Raw genomic sequence first — 21383 nt, 5'->3', positions numbered from 1 at the left:
CTGATTTGAATTCTGCAACAGAGTTCCTTCCCTAAAAAAAAATTCTGCAGATCTCTGGAGATGCATCGTCCCTTCTGGTACTCTATCCTATTATACGATTCTTTCAGACAATTCTATTCAAAAAAATTCTTCGCCCCCCCCCCCCCCCCCCCCCCCCCAACCCCGAAAAAAAAAAAAAAATCCAATTCGTTCTGATAATCTTTTAAAAAATTAAACAAAAATATTTTTTCAAAAAAATTCCTTCCTTCACACTCTCAAGACATCTTCCCCACGTGGCAGCCACCTAACGATGTGCCTTGTCCAACAGGAGAGCAAATTCTTTCCTTTTCCACTCCTTTCTTTTCTCGTCCAACAATCAGTCCTTTCTTTTCTTGTCCAACATTCGGTCATCTCGTGGGATGTAGAAGGGTAAAATGAACGGCAAGGTATACCGAGCCACCAAAGAGATGTGGTAACAATTCCTAACTTGGGATGCATAAATAGGTGGAAAAAATTGCAGCATACAATGCACTTTCCAACATCACAGTTGTGCTAAAGTGACTACGCCATCTCTAATTAATTTTCTAATTTTGACCTTTGTCTCATCTTTTAGGATTGGATGGAGAAAAGGACAGAAATGCAACCAAGTGGCCTTACTTCTGACCAAGCAGTTCCGAGTTTCAAACACATGGGCGTCGATTAAATTATGGAGATCGGATGCTTTCTGCTCGGACACAGGGTCTGGAAGCGCCTATGTATCGTTCTGTTGGTAGCCTCGGTAGTGTCAGGTGTGACATACTCACACGTGGTATTCGTGTCGGAGCCCAGAGGGGTAATCGAGCCGGACTCACGGGTGGGGAGGATATGAGTAAAACCGGTCGGAGTGCCTAACACATGGTCATTTCTGTCCGCATCGAACATTCTCTTGGTGGGATTCCTTCCCCCTTCCCTTTTTTTTTAAGCAAAAAAAAAAAAAAAAAAAAAGAGAGAGAAAAAGAGGGCAGAAGCTTACCAAATAGTTTCTGACCCATCCATCCCTGCCATCTGTTCCATAAATGATATGGGCAGATTGCAGGGAGAGAAAGGCACGTCTTGCCTATCTCCTTCCATCCTTCTAACTCATTTTTTTTTTTTCTTTTTGCGACCTTTCTACAGCCAGTTGGATAGGATCAGACTAGGGCTCAAATTCAAGTATGCTCTAATTGTAAGAACCTTCTTATTTTGGTATACTCTCTAAGGCATCCTTGGATGCATTCAATCAAAACGTCATAGAACAGACGGGGGCGATGTATTCCATAGCGTTGCTGATGATCTATGCTGCAACCAACATGGGGATGCGAAGAAATCGGACACTGGTGCTGCTACATTCCATCCTTTCTGCCTCCTGATAACGAAAATGGTGACATCAGAAGTTGAAACCAGCCAAGCCAACCCAGTAATAAAGGCAAGAAATGATCTTCAGCAATAACAATTGTCCTAAGCAAGCAATCGAGTGAAGTATTTGACAGAGATGGCATTTTAGAGGAAAGAATGGTTAAACCCAAAAGATCTCTGGGAATTGAGAATCAAACTGCAGAAGTAGTTCCCTACTAGATGCACCATATCATCCTCAAACATTTTGATTAATAAGGTTACAAGAATCCAGAAATTTCAAGTTGTAAACGACCACTAGTATAAATTTGAGAGGGGAGAAAAAGGGTACCTGAGGCCGGAAAAGTATAGAACGATAATATAATTAGATTGATTGCGGAAACAGAAAATGCTTGCCTGAACATGAAGCATTTCAAATGGGTACACAGAACTTTGTGCTAGCTAGTATGAATGAACTATGTGGGAGAGAAGTAGACAGTAACATAACACCAAATTCAGTTTAGTTATAATCAAACGGATTAGTATGATTAAAAAAAATATATGGTGTTGTCCTGCTGACAGGCTGAAGAAAATGGAACTGTTCTTAGCTTTTTGCACCAGTATGATCTAAAGGACTGAAAACATAGGCAGTGAAGAGTTAAGCATGCATCCACTGGTTAGTATCGATACACTTGGCGGATCTAGGATTAGTCACTGCTAAACAAGAAGCCGTCTTTGCTGCAGTTTAATGAATTGAACTTTTGGTTCCCAAATCTTATGCCTCGCATTTGATACTAATCATCTTCCAGCAACTTGGATTCAGCCACCCTGACAGAAGGATTATCATAATCTTAGCATAATAATTTGACTTCTTAATAAAAGGTACAAATTTATCTAAATTGTATTATCTACAGAATTAAAGCTAGCCAATTTTGATTTTGATAACATTTCATCTGTGTATATAATGCCTACTTCACATTCTCTTTAAGATATCTTGTTCGACTTCTCAGATAAGGTTGCCTACTGCATACATATTCATAGAAAAGCCACCTTGTTGCTAGAATTGTTGTCATGAAATTTTAGGTGTGGTGAATGGGGTCTTGTTCGGCGATCTTGGACTTGCTATCCATCCAAGACCTCTATGATCATAATACCTAGAAAAACCTGCCCTCTTCCAAGTGATCATAATCCACAGTCGTCAAGATATTTGTTATTGATTGTGTTGCCTTAGCTCAAGGCCGAACCAATCTATCACTTGTGTCTGCATTTCAAGCAACTTGCTTACAGAAGGAATAAACAGGATTCATCTATATAATTTTTAACAGTTTGGAACCCTTAATTCAAGGTTGATGTTGATAGAGGACAACACCATAATCAGGGAAAATCAACCTTTTAAAATTTTTTTGCCATATAAAAATTTGAATGATTAAACTTGAATTTTTCTTTATGACACACATGCAAGACTTTGCATTTTATGTTAAAATTAATTTGGCCTGGTCTCCTGGAACCATTACTTCATCAAGGAAATCCCTGCAGCAGTGTTAATAAAGGAAGTCTGATTTGAAGTTGTTTGCTGAGTTTCAATAGATTAAATCCCAGTCCGTAATTCCAAAATCAAAGTCTTACTCCCAAAAATCACAATAAAGAAGGCTTGTTTAAATTGGTACTGAAGTGCGAGAATGGAATCCAAACTCTGTCTCCGCACTCTTTAACTTCATTATTAAGAAGTTCACATATTGGGCTCACTTATTAAAGAGAAGTCTGACTCATATGTAAAAAAATATAAAATATATAAATAAATCTATCTCATTCTATCAACTTAAGCTTTTAGGACAAGTGGTGATTTCAACATCGGTCAAACAGATTAAAGAAACCACTTAAACCTCCCTTTTCTGCTCCCATTTTCTCACTCTAAGATCAACAGCATCCACCCTGCACTAGTAATTACAAGAAAGCATCTGCATTCACAAAGAAAATTGGAAGAAAAACTAATTTACCATGCCATCAGCACCTCTCAAATATTAGATGAACTGAACACGGCTAAATGAACAGATAGATTATATACAAATCCATAGTCAGAGCGACTAATTTTGGAAACAAAAAAATGGATATCAAAAATAAGTTCTTTTATTTACGTAAAACGAAATGCCATCCGACAAACGGCTAAAATCCAGCGAGGCGTATGATGAAACGGCACAAAGAAATCCTTCTTCCCCTCAAACAAAGTCCAATTTAGCTTTCGACATTAAAACACCTCAATCAATTCCCAAATCATTGAATACCATTAGATTCAAATCTCCATATAAGCAATAAATAAGAGAACATTTTGAACAATGAAAAGAACAGAAGTTGCTTATTAATTCTCGCGTACCAAATGAGTCCTAGGTGAAGCTCTAATGGCAGCCACCGTCTATATGTTAAGCTTACTAGTTTCGGCCCAACCATGCTGAGAAAAGTAAACATATTTACTATGTATAAATTCTAGGCTTGATTTCTCAAAAACCCTGGTGAAGCTTTGCTCTGCCTGAAGACACGAAATGGTCAAAATTAGCATCGGATTTGCATGCATGTCTAGTATACTGTTAGTTCGTAAAGTTCTCTGTGTTAAGTACTGTATTGTTAATGCCTCAAGCTTACATCGAGAAGTTGAATCATGCGCCAAACTTTCAGAAATTCTAATTTGCATGTACGGTACTCGATTAAGGTGGTTTTTTTTTTTAATTTTGAAATCAGTAACTCTTTGAGCTTTATAATATAGTTCACCCTTCAGAGGTGCAGTATATCAAGTAATTAAGAGCAAATTTCATTATTTGGCTCCCAGAATGGGCTAATCAAAACGAAGATCTTTATTTTTAGAAGAGATTTTCATCGAGCATATCTCCCACTTAGGAAATATTTAGGCAAATTACTAAAAACAAAGATGATGCATAAGTGAAGATCTACCTCCTATAAAATGATTATTTTTACCAGTTATATCTATATCAAAAAAAATATCATATCTTTTAAATAGAAAAAAAAATTAATTCAAATTGTGCAAGGTTAGATGTTATTGGTATAAATAGACACTTTGTAATGTAGTATTAAGATTAATCAATAAAAAATGTAGAACCCACTTTTGTTTCTTTTTAAATTTAAATTTAGTGGGTTGAAGGAATTTTTATTTTTCTCCCATGCCATCCCCAACGAAGCCAATAGAATATTTGCAGAATTTCGGGAATCTAGTACAGCTTATTGCATTCGGGAACTCATAAAAGGTGCCAAGTTTGCTTGAAAATTCGTTTACAATGTTTCAAACGTGGGCTGCGCAGGTGGTGAATAAGGCTAAGGAGGCCAATTTTGTGATAATGGTTTAGAACTTAATCACAATTGTCGTTATTGAGGCAACTAGTTAGAGCTTATTTAGATAACTAAACCGAAAAGTTTATGAAATTCGTGATTGTACCAATATAATCAGCAAAATTATACGATTACAGACTGGGTTAGGTTTATATTTATAAATATTCAGAAATAGCTTTAGAATGGACCGGCCTGAATTCTTTTTAGTAAATCTTTACCATAGTTTATGTGAGGATCCGTGCGGGCGTGTGTTTAGTTCCACATCGGTTATTCGTTGGGTAGATCTTGGGTACTTATACAGGATCAAGGAACCCAAATAATACCTTCCGACTAGCTATTTTGGGTGAGATTCTGGGTTGTTACAAATAGTATCAGAGCGGATCCGACCTATAACTTATATGGACTAGGGGACACTGCAGCACGGATACATTGGGGCTGACCATGGGCTAATCGTAGTATTTGTGATTAGATTTGAATAAAATTTGAACCCTTAGCCTGACGAGGACGTCAGGGCTTGAATGGGGGAAGTATGTGAGAACCCGTGCGTGCGTGTATTTAGTCCCACATCGGTTATTTGTTGGGTAAATCTTAGGTACTTATACAGGATCAAGGAACCCAAATAATACCTTCCGGCTAGCCATTTTGGGTGAGATCCTGGGTTGTTACAGTTTATGTGGTTTATTTTTCACTTTTTTCGTAGCCAAGGAAATGTGCTTTGCTACGGTGAAATTAGCAAATTGACCTTGAACCATTGACATGCAAATGAAACGATCATTTCACAATTATCAACCAATGCTATCGAACAACTTTGATTCAGTTTGCCAAATTCTCAACTCACCGGATGCTCATTGTCACCTTCCTATTGGACATTTATAAAGAAAAATTCTTGATTATTTTTGCTTTCATCTAAACGTCGCACGTAGGCCTTGTCCTGAGTTTGTAAATGCTTTTGTAGTGAATAAATCATATTCTTATACTGTCCGGTTCTCTTTAAGATCATGAATGTCTTGCCTGTTTATTTATGTATCACATCTTTTTTCTTAACCACTTGTTGTGGTAGGCTTTATTCTTCCTCCACTTGTCTTGGGTTCCACATGTACATAGCTGAAGTTCACTTTCTGGTGCTCCGAGGAGGTAAGTAGGTAATGTAAGCCACTCATAGACTCCGTTCCAAGGTTGCAATTTGGTTGGGTTGGGTCTAATTGGAGCCCGACAAGACTAGGTTGATATCTAAGACTTTAATAAATCATGATCGAACCAAACACTAGGAGTGAATGGATCAAGTCGTCTCTTTTAGTGGGCTTTAAGTGAAGTACAAGGGGTTCAAATCGAATCTTTGCACCAAATTTTGTTGGATTACTTGGTTTCGGCTTTTCAAATTGGAGATGCATGCCTCACTTGATCGGAGTTAATTTGGAATACATGTCTGCTCCATGGATACACAGATTGTTTCCACCTCTACTTTGGCATGTGTTAGGGTTTTAGTTGCCTTGCCCACTTGCACCACCAATTGGATCCTCCTTGTGAGTAGAAGCTACATTAAGCTCAGATGTAAGTTGTTTGAGCTCAATTCAGTGGTCAGAGCACAGTTCATGCTTAGCTCAAGAACGAAGCAAACTTTGCTGCAAAGTAATTGAACGAAGATGGATAGTGTTAATGTTATAATTGACGATGCAATTTGTGCTTGGAAGTTAGGGCTAATTGTCTGTAACTTGAGATGCAAATCATCAGAAGGTGACAATCAATCTACACCTAACCAAGATTGATTTATCCCATCTTATTTAACGAGATTGTAACTTCAGTTATAGTAGTTACAATTAGAAAAATAAAGGCAACTTGGTGCATGAAGCTCTTATTATTGGTGCAATGACAAGGTTGCTTCATGCTATATTTTTAAAATGATTGCAGCTGCAAATAAATCAAACATAATGATTGCAACTTGGCATGCTACATTTTCATTTGCATTGTAACTTTGATCCGAAGTAACTAAAAATTGGAGGAAGCATTAGAACCAAGGTTTGCCAGACTGGTGTACCAGCCGGTCATCAATTTGACATGATACAAAGCTGTGTTGTGCCATTTTAGGATGTATCGAAATGGAAAAAAAGTCAAAAAGGAAGAAAAAGAGAGAGAGAGAGAGAGAGAGAGAGAGAGAGAGAGAGAGAGAGAGGGCTTAAAAGTCCTCATCGTCTCAAGGCGAATGGATTCTTAGGCTGTGGGGTAGGACAGAAAGAGAGAGGGAGGGGAGAGGATGCTTACTTGTGATGTTGGGTGCTGAAGGTTAAAGCTAATTTAATCAACTAGTAAACCAAAATTAGAAAAAGTACGATTTATCTATCGAGTTGGTAGGATGCACTGTCCTAATTTCTATTTGTTTGTTAGGTAAATTCCGAATTGAATGATTTCAGGATGGTGAAATAGCCCGGATAACTATAGACGCATTTGTAACCGCCCATTAACGCAATCTATTTATCTAGCTAAGTTTTGATTTTTTAATAAAAAATTTAAGTATTTATGCTTCTAAATATGAAAAATTTATTTTGTAAAGCTGCTATTTGCGTGCGTATTTTAATATTTTTTAATATCTATCCATAAGAATATTTTAATTATTTTAATTTTAAACTATTTATTTTTTTAACAATATTAGAGATAGGGTGCTTAAAAAATTAAAAATATTCATACAAATAATAGTTTTATAAAAATATTTAATAATTTTATACATTTAAAAGGATATATATGAAAAAAAATAAAATCGGACGCAATGAACGTAAGTGATTTGAATACGCTGACAGTGATGTTCCTGCGGAGCATCATAACATAAACCCTTTTATTTTTTATTTCCATCCCGTTAGCTCTCTCGCTAGCAGTTACGCCTCCTTCGAGAGCTCGGGAGCAAGCGGGCGATAGAGAGGGGGGGGGAATCGGAGTCGGTTCACCGGACGGTGAGGGATAAGGGCGCGAAATGGAGCGGGGAGCGGGGGGGCGGCAGATGAAGTACGTCCTGGTGACCGGCGGCGTGGTCAGCGGCCTCGGGAAGGGCGTCACGGCCAGCAGCATCGGCGTCGTCCTCAAGGCCTGCGGCCTCCGCGTCACGTCCATCAAAATCGGTTCTTTTCCACCTCTTTTCTCTCATTCATCGGTTCTTTGTCGAAAAGAAACTTTTTTGATTGGTTCCATGCAGTTTTAAGTTCTATTTAGCTATCGATTTGATTTTTTTAATGGGAATATGGAGTATTTTCGTTGATTCTACTCAAAAAAAGGGTTTCATTTGTTTTTCTTTTGTGTTTAATAATTTTATTTAGCTTTGGATTTGGTTTCGTTTTGTTGGGTATGCGAACTATCTCCTTGTTTTATTCGCATTTCGTTTCTTTATTTCATAGATTGTTCTTTAAAAAGTGCTTCTTGTATTTGTTATTGTATATTATAGTCTTGTTTCGATTTTCATTAAGAAGAATTTCTTTTGAGGGTTTTCTGTGTGGTTATTATTTTTCATTAGCTTTAGATTGTTTGGTTTTATAGGAAATGTGAAGTGTTTTCTGTGTGGTTCTTAGTTTTCATCAGCTTTAGTCATCTGTATTCCCTTCCTATCTTTTTATGGATTTTACTTTAATGGGGTTTCGTGTGGTTTTTTCTTTGTGGTTGATAGCTTTCTTTCGTTTTGGATTTTATTGGGTATTTTTGAGATGTATGTACTCCAATCATCTAAATCACTGCTCTTTCTTGAATGAATTCTTATTAAAAGAGCTTATCGTGATTGTTTTCTTTAGCTTTAAAGTGATTGTGTTTTTGTTAAGAATGCGAAGTATTTCCTCTAGTCACCGGTATTTCTAACTCTTTTTGATGATCCTTCTTTAAAAATAAAAAAACCTTTTCGGTAGTATCCATTGTTGTTTCTATTCTTTTTTTCAAAGCTGAACATGTTGGGGCTTTTTAGGGAAAGTGTAGTTTTTTTTTCGTCACCTGTGTTCCATAGATTCTCTTTTAAAGGGCTTCTTTTGGCTGTTTCTTTTGTTTTCTCTTTTTTTAGCTTTGCGTTTATTTGGCTTGGTTCGGAATGTGAAATATTTTTCTTGGTTACCCGTCTTTATCTTTATTTCAATTGTAGATTGTTCTTGAATTATTTTCTTTGTGAAACAAATCCAGTTTAGCTTTGGATTCATGGGATTTTGATGTGAATGTGAAGTGTCCTTTATGTTTATCTTGAACCTTCTAAAGCTTTTACAAGATTCCGAGCAACACCCCTTTTCTGATTTGGTGTTTTACACCCACAGGAAAACATTATTCAAAACAAACCCTGGAAGCTTACATATTTGTAGACTGTTTTCCTTTCGAATTTTCTTGAAATCTTTAATCTGCAAAGAGTTCTTGTTGACTGGTATCTTCTTTCATTCTCTCACAACCACTTGCAATCTTGGTCTGTCTCTGATTGGTTTTAGCTGGAGTTTAACTGCTGAAGTATTCTCCAATCTTTATTTTTTCAACATCATGTCTTGTAAGGATTTTTATTAGGCGCATTTCTGTTGTGCTTTCAGATTCTTGGTATATTATTAGTTTGCTAATACATGTTACTTACTGCTGGATGCAGATCCATACTTGAACACGGATGCAGGGACCATGTCTCCATTTGAACATGGGGAAGTTTTTGTTCTTGATGATGGCGGCGAGGTTTTCTTTCTTTACCTTAATTTTACTTCAATTTTCTAGCATTTGCCTACACATATCTGATAGGATAATTGTTGTTCGCGATTTTGTTTTTTATGGTCTACTTTCTTTCTTAAATCTATTGGAGGCTTGGACCAATAATTTGATATTCCCTGCTCCTGGTTTCATGTATATAGTTCTGGCATAGCATTTAGTCATTAGTCTGTAATAAATAATCCGGAGGAGCTTAAACCAAGACTCGTCACATCTCTTTTTATATTTACCATTTCTTAGTTCTATATGCTGTACCTTGTGCTTGTTTCAGGTGAATTATCGTTGGTATATTTTTTCATTCATTTCTTTTTAACTTTGCATGAATTTGAGCTGTGCAAGTCACATAAGGTTCATTGGTTATGCAAATAATGTTTTCGATTGTAACAAGTTTGTTCCTCTACACCCATGGGAATTGTAGACATTGCTATTATCATGCTGTGTATATAGGGCGCGTTTGGTATGGGGTGATTGGCTTAGGATCAAGGGTGATGGGGGTGGAGGTGATGAGATCGCCGCGTTTGGTTGCACCACGGTGATCCTACGTGGCGATGATCCTAAATCACCTCCACCATTCAAATCACCGCCCAACCTGGTGATGGGATACCCGTCCTTGAAGTCGAAAATCAAAGATCACCCCAAGGCAATGATCCTAGGTTGAAAATTATAGACCAAAATACCCCTCAACCTTTTTTTATGCTCGAGTCGTTACCTCTTCCCTATCTCCGCTCCGATCTCTCTCATCTCTCTGCTCTCCTTTCCAGCGAGCGCAAGAAAGGAGTCCGAATGCTAATAAAAAAGGAAAGCCTTCGCTCAAAGGAAGGCTTTCAGGAGGCAAAGATAAGATAACCACAGAAGAAAGAGAGAAAGCAAAAAGGGAACAGGAGCTGGCTACAAGTCTTCCCCCTTGATGGAAGGGAGGTGGAGAGTTTTCTTCTGTGGTTGAATGGTTGCTGTGCTGTGATGTTGCAGTTGCTGCTTGGGTACTCGAAGGGGAGATGGTGGGATAAGATTTTTATTAGTTAGATGGAGTGAATTTCTCATAATGCCCCTGCCTTCTCTAGTGAATTTGTCCCTTTCTGGACAAATTCCATGAAGTGCCGTGGGATAACCTTTTCCTATTCTCCTCTTGCTTGACATGGCAACCAGTATTGCCAAGCATTATCTCAGTTATTTAATCAGTTTCATGGGCCTTCTTTTAGAGTAATTACTTTTCCGTGCTTCCATTCAAGAATCATATTAAATTGATGAGGCACTATTGCTATCTAAGGTTAGAGCACTATTGCTATCAACCATAAATAGATGGAAACAGTGCTAAAGATCTATAGTAAATTTTATTAGCATGAATGGTCGTCAAAGAATCAAAATTTTTTTTTATAGGGGATTAAGCAAAAGAAACTTATTAAGGGCTCCTAAAAGTAGAATATGCGACAAAATTATGGAGCTATTATAGGAATTAGCATATTGACTTACATTTTTGATTCGTAAGAATTAAAAACACATAAAAAATCTATGTAAGATATATCAGGGGTATTTGTGGTATTATGTGGTCGGTGATCTTGGATCCCTGTACTACACCAAACAAGTTACTCATGGATATCCATGGATTTTTAATCACTGGACCATAGCCTACCAAACACAGTGATCTTAGATCGCTGGAGATCAAGTCACCCCAGTATTCGGATCACCGGGGATCTTAGATCATCGTGGATCTTAGATCACCGTGGTGATCCTGTTGGGGTTACCAAACGCCCCCATAGAGGACTATATTTTACTGCATTTCTCTTACTACCAGAATTTCTGCAGTTTACTGTATGCACTATATTTGTTTTGCTTCCCACCCTTCTTAGTTTAAGGTCAAGGGGAAAAGTATTATTCCCAAAATTTTGAAATGGACTTGAGGATATATTTTCTCCGAAGCCTTGAATGGTGGGCAAATGAAAGTATTAGGACTGGTCTTTTAGCCAAAGCATCGCGCTAGAAGTAATGGTTGGGAAGATACATATGGATTTCTCAGAAGAAACTGAGGCAGGTTGTCTATGTTCTAAAGAAAGTCTTATTCGCCGTTAGTTGCAGTTGTTACAGGTTGGGATTTTGATAGGGTCTACTTGGTTTTTGTTTATTTTAGTTGCTATTGTCTCAACTTTTTGGTCTCTTCTGACATGTGCACAAGTGCTCTGATATGATTTCTTTCTCTTTGAGGTAAAAGACCCTAATTTTTTGTTTTGGAGCTCTACTTGTCATGGTCCTTTTCGCATAAACTCTTTTAGATATTGTTAAAATCGCCTTTTGCTCTGATTTTCCCATGGAAGAAGTTGAATTTTATGTTTAAGTAGCATTTTCAACCCCCGGACCCTTTGTCCACTAATTTAGGGTTCAAACCTGAAGTAGTTAATTGACAAGAGTTATGTTCAATTGCAATATGGAAATTTTGACCTGAGCTGAGCTCATGTTACATCAAAGAGTAGAAGAATTTTCCAAACAGACTTTAAGGGCTTTTTACTTGAAAGACAAGGCTCCTTATATGTACGTCTGTATAACCTCATATATTTGGAATTTGGACTTCAACTTTCTTGTGAAATTGAAAAAGAAAACTACATGGAATTCTGCGACATAACCTGTTGACTAATGGATCATTATACTTCACAGAACCAGGTAAATTTGAATTTTCTTTTTAGATCAGGTTTAATGATCATATTCTTTATCTCATGTTTCATTAGTCCTAGTAGTGACTAATACAGACAAGATTATCAACCATAATTCTTGAATTTGGAGTAACTAGAGATTTAGGAGATTTTGTGTTTCTGGTTTGTGTTTGTTTTCGTCTTTTACCTACTTATCTCTGTTACCTATTATACTGCTTCTATATCATGTATCATTGTGAATGTGTTTCATTTATAGGTTGATTTGGATTTGGGAAACTATGAGCGCTTCTTGGACGTCACCCTGACTAGAGACAACAATATAACTACAGGGAAGATATATCGGGTGAGTTCCTTCTATGCAAAAACACTTTGCCCGCTCAAAGTGTTCTTAGAATTTCTGACATAATCTATGCTGTTTCAGTCTGTCATTGACAAGGAAAGGAAGGGTGATTATCTTGGAAAGACTGTCCAGGTACTACCTTTGTGGGCCACTTTTGTTTAAATATAATCATATATTTTGTCAACAAAATCACTTTGATTGCTATTTAGTAATTGAAGAGTTGCTTGCTTATTATCCTGGATCCCAGGTTGTCCCTCACATCACAGATGCCATAAAGAACCGGATTGAGAGAGTATCATCTACTCCGGTCGATGGAAAAAGGGGCCCAGCTGACGTGTGTGTAATAGAGTTGGGTGGGACTGTGGGTATGAGCTAACAGAACATTTACATTAACAGGTGTTACTGCAAAGGCTTGGGCCACTTTAGATGTTCTTATGCAGTTGGAACTCTATTTCATGGGTGTACCAGGTGATATTGAATCAATGCCTTTCATTGAAGCCTTGCGCCAGCTGTCATTTTCTGTTGGTATGTTTACAACAATTACCTAGATCTACCATCACTTTTTCCTTTTACTCTTTATTTGTAGTTACTTGACATCTAGGCCTACTATCACCTTTGGCTTTACATTACTGTTGAGTGTAGTCAATCGACAGACGTGTTATGAATATGATTACATGTGCAGTACCCTTAACTATAATAGCCTTTTGCAGTCCTTGGCCTATACACATATGCTATGTCTCAAAGCATGGACAACTTCATGCTCTAGGTGGCATTTGTTTTGCATATGGTTTTACTTATAGTATAAGAATATACAACATGCCTCCTAAATCTGACATTTGAGTTAATTTTATGCCAAAGTCTACATACGTGGGAATCTGAATTGGTGGGCCTTTTTCAGGATTTGTTCATATCCAGCAGGATTTGCCTACCACCTGATAAACATAGTCTCTGACAACTATCACTTGTCTTCTTTGAATCCCTTAAAGCATTTATACACATCTGTTCTAGCGTTTCTCAAGAAGCTAAGATAGGAAACCTCACTGCAGCATCTCCTCCTCCTCCTCCTCCTCCTTTTTTCCCCTTCCTTTTTAGGAATAATCTACATCTCTCTATCTCTTTCTAAGTAAATTTTTGGGATAAAAATCTGGAATGGGCTAACCACCTGTGATTATTGCAAGTACTATGTTTTATGTTGCATGAAATCCATGAAGGCCAATATTTTTGCAAAATTTATATATTTAAGAATATAGCCTTGCTCCTGATTATGCCACCCTTAAGATAAAATTATAATCCTATTCATAAATCTGTATAGTTAAGACTGATTAGTTGTTGCTGAAGAGATTATTAGTTGGTTTATATGTCCAATACCTGCTGATTTAGGTGTTTCTGAGGTGTTTTCTAATTTTTTGTGAGCATCATAAAACCAACCATTTGATTTTACAGCATAGTTTTCTCTTGTAATGGCTGTTTTGCTTCCATTAACTGTTTATTATTGCACTCATTCTGTATAGTTATAATATTTTGTTCGTTTGCATGTGCTGTTGTTAGTTAAATGTATAAATCGAATCATGTAGTGAACTTGTGCCTCATGAGTCATGAATGATATTTCTCTTGTAATGCTGTTTCTGTGTGTCTCATGAATGATTTTGGTTCCTAATCAGGTAAAGAGAACTTCTGCCTCATTCATGTGAGCCTTGTACCAGTATTGGGCGTAGTTGGTGAGCAAGTAAATATTCCTTCCTGCACTTTGTTCCACAAAATAAATTATAAAGTTAGAAGTAAGAAAAAAATCAATTTTTCACAAGATGATGGAAAGTACAGTATGTGTACACTTAATTATTTTTTCCCCTCATAGAACATTATGGAATTCTAAACTATAGTCTAGCACAAATTAGATGTTTGTATTATATAAACTATTTGCTGCTTTCTGTGAACATAATGCCTAATGTTAATGCTTTTACTTTGTAGAAAACAAAGCCAACACAACATAGTGTCCGTGAATTAAGGGCATTAGGTTTGACTCCTGATTTATTGGCATGCCGCTCAGCTCAGGTGAGCACTTTGGGCTTGATCGACAAGAGAATGATGCATAGCTCATGCATGACAATTTTTTTATGTGTTTTCATGTCTTCACTATGGACTTATTTAGATAGGTTCAACTGGGTTGCATGTTTGTAGTGGTAGGTGTTGTATCTTTCACCGATCAAAAAAGGATTTCTACTTCACTACTCTTACCTTGAGCTTTGAGATATAGGTTGAATTGATACTACAACATTATCAGAACAGGAATTTTGATCATTCATAAATTCGATGACTGTTAAATGTTTTGTTGATTTCAGAGTGTTGCCTTCTATGTTATAGTCTCACATAAATTCTAATTTATTTGGTTTCTTATAAGAAATGAAGCATTATTATAAAAAGAAAATAGAAAATATATTTTTTCTTGATAGCATCATTTCAAATTTTTTATATGTTTTTGTTTAATTTCATTTTAGAAAGTTAACTTTCGCACTTGCTTTACCTTGGGATGCATTCAGATTTCAGAGATTTTACCATTGTTTAAAATTTCTTTTAAGCATGTCATTATCAGATTTGTAATTTTGGTCTTCTTATTATGAAATCATATATTACTCCATTGGAAAGATTTCATAGTGTGTTTCTTTTTTCCTTATGATGCTCATAGTTGGGCAATTTATTTATGACTTACTTTTCTACATAAGTTATTTCCATACTGTTACAGCATATAGATTCTTCTATTTGCGATTGCCTGTTATCTGACTCGACTTGTAACATTTTGGGCTTAGCAGCTACATAGCTATTGAATTTTGTTTTCTAGATCCTGTTGAATTGGTCCCTTGCAATTCTGCCTTTTTGATTTTTGATCACGAACTTATTTGCCAGTTATCTTTTGCAGTCAATGATGCCAGGCTTGGTAATCATCAGCTTTTAGTCTTATAGCTCTTGAGATTCCACAAATCTTGAAATTTCTTTAAGTTGCCACTTATTTCCATGCTTGATCTTTTCCTGTTCATAAATTTTAATTTAACCCTGGAAGAATTTAAGATATACTTTTCTTTAAATTTTCAGCCTTTACAAGAAAGTACGAAAGAGAAACTGTCACAATTTTGTCATGTCCCGGTAAGTTTTTTTGCTATCAAGTGGTTCGTAACTCTTTAATCTTCGGGATCTCATTGTTCGAATTATTCTTGTCTTCAATAGGTTGCTAATATTCTTAACATCCATGATGTTCCAAACATTTGGCATGTTCCACTGTTACTTCGGGTGAGATCAATATCCTGTGTTCCAAACTTCACATAATTTATGCTTTTAATAAAATGATATGTATAATTATAAAAAAAAATGATATGTATCACATAAAGTCGTTGACCTGAAAATGCTTATATCTTGTTGGCTCAACATTCTGACTGATAGCCTTTCTTCAGAACCAAAATGCACACGAAGCTATATTAAAGCAGTTGGATTGTCTCAGGTAAGAGACACATTTTAGTCTTAGTGATTACTCATAGTTTCTACGAGGGTGATATCTTTAAGCACCATATAAAATTATAGGATTAATTATTGAAGCTTTATTTCAGTATTGCTACTCCTCCAGATTTAAAAGGGTGGACAATAATGGCAGAGGCATATGATAACCTCACAAACTCTGTCAGTATCATCAACAACCCATCATGCTATGTGCCAATATTTTTCTTTTCTAGTCGTATGACTGATGAAGGCACCATTTTCCTGCAGGTTAAAATAGCTATGGTTGGAAAGTATACTGGCCTGACAGACTCTTATTTATCTGTAGTGAAGGTGTGATTTCAATTACGTAAAATCATGTTTTGATTTATTTTTTCTGTGGAAAGGTCTGTTAGCACCTATTGTTCTGGCAGCCTGCAGCTTTGGGATGCTAAACTGCAACTTTTATGTCTGAAGAGTTTTGTCAGGCTTACAATTCTAGTAAAGAAATTCAGGTAGTCTAAGAATTGTAAAATGTGTAGTGTATATAAGGGTGAACAAAAATTGCAAACTCAAATTTCATTGCTAGTGCCACAACCAATATAGGCAGTCAATTTATAATTTCACAAAATCACAACATACCGAGAGGACCAGTCCCATCTGTCCTAGAAAGGAGTGGCTTCTTATATTTCACTAGTTTCATCAAATCTATTCTGTTCCCACCTTTTCAGACCCTTTTTTTTTTTTTTTTTTTTGCTGAAAACGGGTATTTCATACAATACGTGTACGACCTTTTCAGACCCTTCAATCACAATTCAAGAGTCTTCTTTTTAGTAATAGAGTTGTCAACAAGCTCAATCTTGTTAGTTTATGAGATTCCCCAAAGTTGGTTAAAAATTAGGAACACACATTCCTGGAGTAAAGTAAGTGGCTATAAAATTGAGAATCAGATGAATGCGTACGCAGCTGGTTCACTCATGCTGCTTTTCATACTGTCAAGAACTCACCCGTTAAAATTTCTGCTTCTATTCATTTATCTATTTATTTTCTGTTTGAAGCAGATTCGCATGCTATGGTATTGATGGTATTGGCAATAGTTCTAATATGACAAGGTGGACTATCTATCAGAAACAAGAAGTTGAATAGTTTTCCAGTGGAAAAGACAATGTTAGAAAAGAAATTTAAAATCAAAAGATGGAATTATAAGGAAATGAGGATCATGTTTCGTGTATCCTTCAACTTACATTGGTTTCATACCTTTTTAAAGTTTTTTTTTGGTTCTACCACATGCAAAACCTGTTTAACATTTTCTATAAACCAGAAAAACTAGCTATGGCTGTGCTTATCTTCATTCTTGTTCATCTCGGTCAGATTCACAAATTTTTTCTGGATATGACCCTCCATGAAACAATAGCTTTGTATAATATGGCCATTATTTCAGCCAAGCCTACTTAAATTGATTTGATTATATGATTTGTTTGACACTATAATGTTAAAGAGTAATGTCTAATTGTATGCTTCTCATGGAACCTCACATTGCAGGCCCTTCTGCATGCCTGTGTTTCTTGCTCACTGAAGCCATCAATACAATGGATTGCAGCATCTGACCTCGAAGATGAAAGTGCAAAAACGGTATAAATTTCTCTAGCCATTTGTAAATAAAGGATATCTCTTGTTGCCTTTCTAAAGTAATATGCTGGGTCTTTTTCTTCAAATACAGACACCGGAGGCGCATGCTGTAGCATGGGAAGCTCTGAAGGTAAGAATTCAATTGATGCCGATTACCTTCTTGTTTGCAGAAATTCTATAGAATGTCTCAGAGCATCTATTTTACATAATAACACACGCATAATCTTCTATACAAGAAAACTATTAGTTACATGATCCAATTTTTCAGAGTTCTTCATGCATTTTGGTACCTGGTGGATTTGGCGACCGTGGGGTGCCAGGAATGATATTGGCTGCAAAATATGCTAGAGAGAACAGAGTTCCATATCTTGGCATTTGCTTGGGGATGCAGATCTCTGTGATTGAAATTTCTCGATATGTATATATCTTATTTGTAACTTCTGTTTCTCTTCTTTCCTCTTCTTTACTTTTCCCCTCTTATTTTTGTGAAATTTTGTTAGGTTTTAGGTTTGGGAAAAGCAAACAGTGAAGAGTTTGATCCTGAAACACCACATCGTGTTGTGATATTCATGCCTGAGGTATTTGGCTAGTCAAGCAAAGCTACATATGTTTTGAAACAAACAAAGACTTGACCTTATCATGTCATCAAAATGTATGCAGGGTTCAAGAACACACATGGGAAGTACAATGAGATTGGGGTCACGGAGAACATTCTTCCAGAATCCTGACTGTATTACCTCAAAGCTGTATGACATAAACCTTTCGCTCTTCTGAATCTATTCTTGGTTAGATTTTGACAACTGTAAGCTAATACATTGGATGGAATTCACACTCCATAATGTGCAAGTTCGTGTTATTTGAAAACATGCACTTACATGATTATCGGAAAACCATCATATCATAGCATTTTATGTCATCTAAATTACTTTAGCATGTTTGCACTGTTATTTTCATTTATCTAATCTTAATAATTTCTGTGAAATGCTAGATACGGAAATTCTGCCTATGTGGATGAACGCCACCGTCACAGATACGAGGTTAGTTGTAAATACTAAATTTTTGTGACACGTGGCATACTTTCTTTCTTTTTCATCTTTTTTCCTCTAATCTTGATGAATGCATATATGGCATGTTATTTTTTCTTGTCTAACATTTGCAGACAGTTCTGTTGTTTTATCCTTGCAGTTTTTTTTTTTTTTTTGACATAACATATCCAATGTTATTTGCAATCAAGAAGCTCTTTTTTCTAGTTATATATTATTAAGGCCAAGGACTCTAGAGGTAAAGTGATATAGGATGACAAAGAAAAGCTCCCCTCCTTTCTTTTATGATGGTAGGATAAGAAAATGAACAAGTGCACAATAACTTCTTTATAATTCTGGAATTAACATGAACAGAGAGCCTGAGCTTTTACACCTTTGTTCTTGAACTACAACATAGGTTGTCTTGGTGTCAAAAGATACCACCAGAACTCTCTTTAAAATTCATGTAACGTGTGGATTTATGTTGGTCTCCCATTGCCTAGACAAGGCCTGCATATGGTACTCTACTTTTCATACAATACAACATCATGGAACTGTTTCCTCAAGTATTTTGTGTCCATAAAATGATTTTCTTTTTATCATATTGGTGATACTATCAACTTCTTGTCAAAAAGTTGTTAATTTAAATTTCCATCATCCCCATGTTACTTCTCTTGATTCAGCCATCTGACACTATGTAAGAGTATGACCTGCAAAGAATTTAAAGGTTAATGGGATTTTCGTCTATTTCAATTAAAAGTCTATGCTCTTTTTAGATATGTGTAAAAGTTAATTGTGCAGGTAAATTCATATATATGGCAATAATTGTTAGTATTCGCAATTTAACATCCAAAGCCTTGAATAATATGCTTAGAATTTACCATGCTATAGGTGAACCCTGATTTTATTGGAAACTTGGAAAGTGCGGGCCTAAAGTTTGTAGGAAGTGATGAAAGTGGAAGAAGAATGGAGGTATTGAGCTCGTAATTTAGCTTATGCTGATTTTATGCCTTGACAAACTATATATGATGATTCCTTTTGTCATCATTGAGCAGATTGTAGAACTACAAGATCATCCCTATTACGTTGGTGTGCAGTTTCATCCGGAATTCAAATCAAGGCCTGGAAAACCTTCAGCTCTGTTTTTAGGTAACCTTTGCAACTTAGTAAGATATATCTCACACACTTTTTTTTTTAAAAAAAATAATTCCTTGCACAGAATTTTTTTTTTTTAAATATGAAATGAATATCTTTTGTTGGACAAAATAATCTAGGAAAAGGCTTATTAACTCTATTACTGCTATTCTGTGACATTTCTGAGGTTGAAATCATGTAATTTTGACAACTTATCTCATTAAATAGAGTCTGAAGGGTCAAAGTGACTTTTTGTGCAGCAGTAACAAATTTTGCTGACCAGATCTGCAGAGTAATTTCAGTCATGAGTAACAAAAAAACACATATATTGGCCATTTATCATTTTCATTAGCCGAGTCCTGTTAATCTGACTTGTCAGTTTCCTTAAGCTTGAGATAACGGGCACATGATATTCATGCCATAATTTATTGCGATAGATTGCCCAACCATTGATGATTTCTTTGCGATGAAATTTAAATCAGAACATGCATAGGTTTAACCATCCTTTTTAATATTTAAAGCAGTGAGTTAATTTTCCAAGAGGTGATAGCTCTTCTTTTCTGCTGTAGGTCTTATATTGGCAGCAACCGGACAACTGCAGCCGTATCTGAAGAGGATTTCTGATTCGAGTGCAGAAGCCCCTCGGTGACTCTAGTGCCCCCACTTTAGGAGGTAAACCATCAGCTTATGAGTGTCTATTCATGATTAACCATATCTGTAATCCTGAATCATGACTCAAATTTATGGTCTTCCAATTCTTGTAGGGAATATCTTCAAAATAAAATAAAAAAATCTTAGGGGCAATGCATGTTTTGTACCAAGGCTAAATTGCTGCGTTTTTGTTGCTACTGATGTCAAGCTGGAGCTGCATCAAGATTCAATATGGAGAGTATTGTGTACTTTTTCCAGAGCAACAATTTTTTATTTGCGGTTCTTCTCAAATATAATTTTATCCATTTATTGGTTTTTGGAATGCTCCTTGTTGGACAATTATGGAAGTCAGTTTTCCAGCTTTCTATATAAACTCTAATTCTAGAGATCCATAGTATGGTAAAGATCATTGCTCCATTGCCACCCTTTGGTCCCTTTTATCTTTCCTTGTGCATGTTTGATTACCAGGTGATTGCTTTGATTTTCATTCTATTTAAAGATATCTAGTAACCATTGTTGCTATCGGTATGGAGGAGTTGACAAAACACAGAATTTTGAGGATAATGACTCCTCTGATCAACTAATAATTTGTTAGTTGAAAAGTGCTAGCTCTGGAGGTTGGTCACCTGAGTTTGCCACTTCAGGCCTCGCATTTTGGAAGCGGCCATGAGGATGATGATGGACAGCATGAATTCTGCTGCTACTCAAAAACATTATGTCGGAATTTGGTCTAGAATTTTGCTCACTGGTAGATTGGGGTTGCTTCGGAGCCACCTCTGCTGAAAGCTCCTCAGATATTTGTTGCATTTTTAGGCCATTGAGGTTTTGAAGGGAAGATCACATTGTAATGTGGGTTGTCATTCTGTATAGAATGAATGGCAGCGAACGTTGATTAGTATTGGTTGTATGGAAAGCTGTGTCCACAAAAGTGATGTCTAGACTGCTGAGAGATTGAATTGATTAATGATAATGGATTTTTCGCTTGTATTTACATAGTTAAAGAAGCTGTCTCTGATGAAGATGATGGCTACTTTGATTGCAGAGTGGTGCTGACTTCAGAGTTACAGAACTGTCAAATTTCAATTACAGTGGTATCACAATAGTATTGTTTCCGGGCATCAGCTGAGTGCTTATTTGCCTGGA

General features: G+C 36.3%; 1 protein-coding gene across 2 annotated transcripts; it reads left to right on the top strand.

Annotated features, from left to right (window-relative positions):
- The first annotated feature begins 7536 nt into the window (after positions 1 to 7536).
- Positions 7537 to 20663, top strand: LOC103712634 (CTP synthase). 2 transcript variants are annotated; one of them, XM_008799207.4, is made up of 23 exons: positions 7539 to 7772; positions 9251 to 9330; positions 12259 to 12345; positions 12424 to 12474; positions 12590 to 12707; positions 12811 to 12867; positions 14004 to 14068; positions 14311 to 14394; positions 15430 to 15480; positions 15562 to 15624; positions 15786 to 15832; positions 15939 to 16008; positions 16096 to 16158; positions 17347 to 17436; positions 17525 to 17563; positions 17702 to 17851; positions 17934 to 18011; positions 18094 to 18179; positions 18422 to 18470; positions 19347 to 19427; positions 19511 to 19604; positions 20159 to 20261; positions 20354 to 20663. In XM_008799207.4, exons 1-22 carry the CDS (start codon positions 7628 to 7630, stop codon positions 20236 to 20238), a joined length of 1728 nt encoding a protein of 575 aa, XP_008797429.1. In that variant the 5' UTR covers positions 7539 to 7627; the 3' UTR covers positions 20239 to 20261; positions 20354 to 20663. The 2 variants fall into 2 exon arrangements, with proteins under 2 accessions (XP_026662548.1, XP_008797429.1); XM_026806747.2 differs by having other exon boundaries at positions 7537 to 7772; positions 15939 to 16158.
- Positions 20664 to 21383: the final 720 nt, after the last annotated feature.

The sequence above is a fragment of the Phoenix dactylifera genome, unplaced genomic scaffold (assembly GCF_009389715.1).
Source record: "Phoenix dactylifera cultivar Barhee BC4 unplaced genomic scaffold, palm_55x_up_171113_PBpolish2nd_filt_p 000077F, whole genome shotgun sequence".
In the NCBI taxonomy this organism is placed as follows: Eukaryota; Viridiplantae; Streptophyta; class Magnoliopsida; order Arecales; family Arecaceae; genus Phoenix; species Phoenix dactylifera.
Note: the sequence above shows the minus strand (reverse complement) of the source record. Positions and strands in the feature narration are given on the sequence as shown.

What these genes read in the sequence shown, in the direction of transcription:
- LOC103712634 (XM_026806747.2), top strand. Translation starts at nt 7,628, where the DNA reads ATGGAGCGGGGAGCGGGGGGGCGGCAGATGAAGTACGTCCTGGTGACC. An exon ending in AAAGTGGAAGAAGAATGGAG is followed by an intron (nt 19,428 to 19,510) that starts GTATTGAGCTCG and finishes ATCATTGAGCAG; the next exon opens with ATTGTAGAACTACAAGATCA. An exon ending in ACCTTCAGCTCTGTTTTTAG is followed by an intron (nt 19,605 to 20,158) that starts GTAACCTTTGCA and finishes TTTCTGCTGTAG; the next exon opens with GTCTTATATTGGCAGCAACC.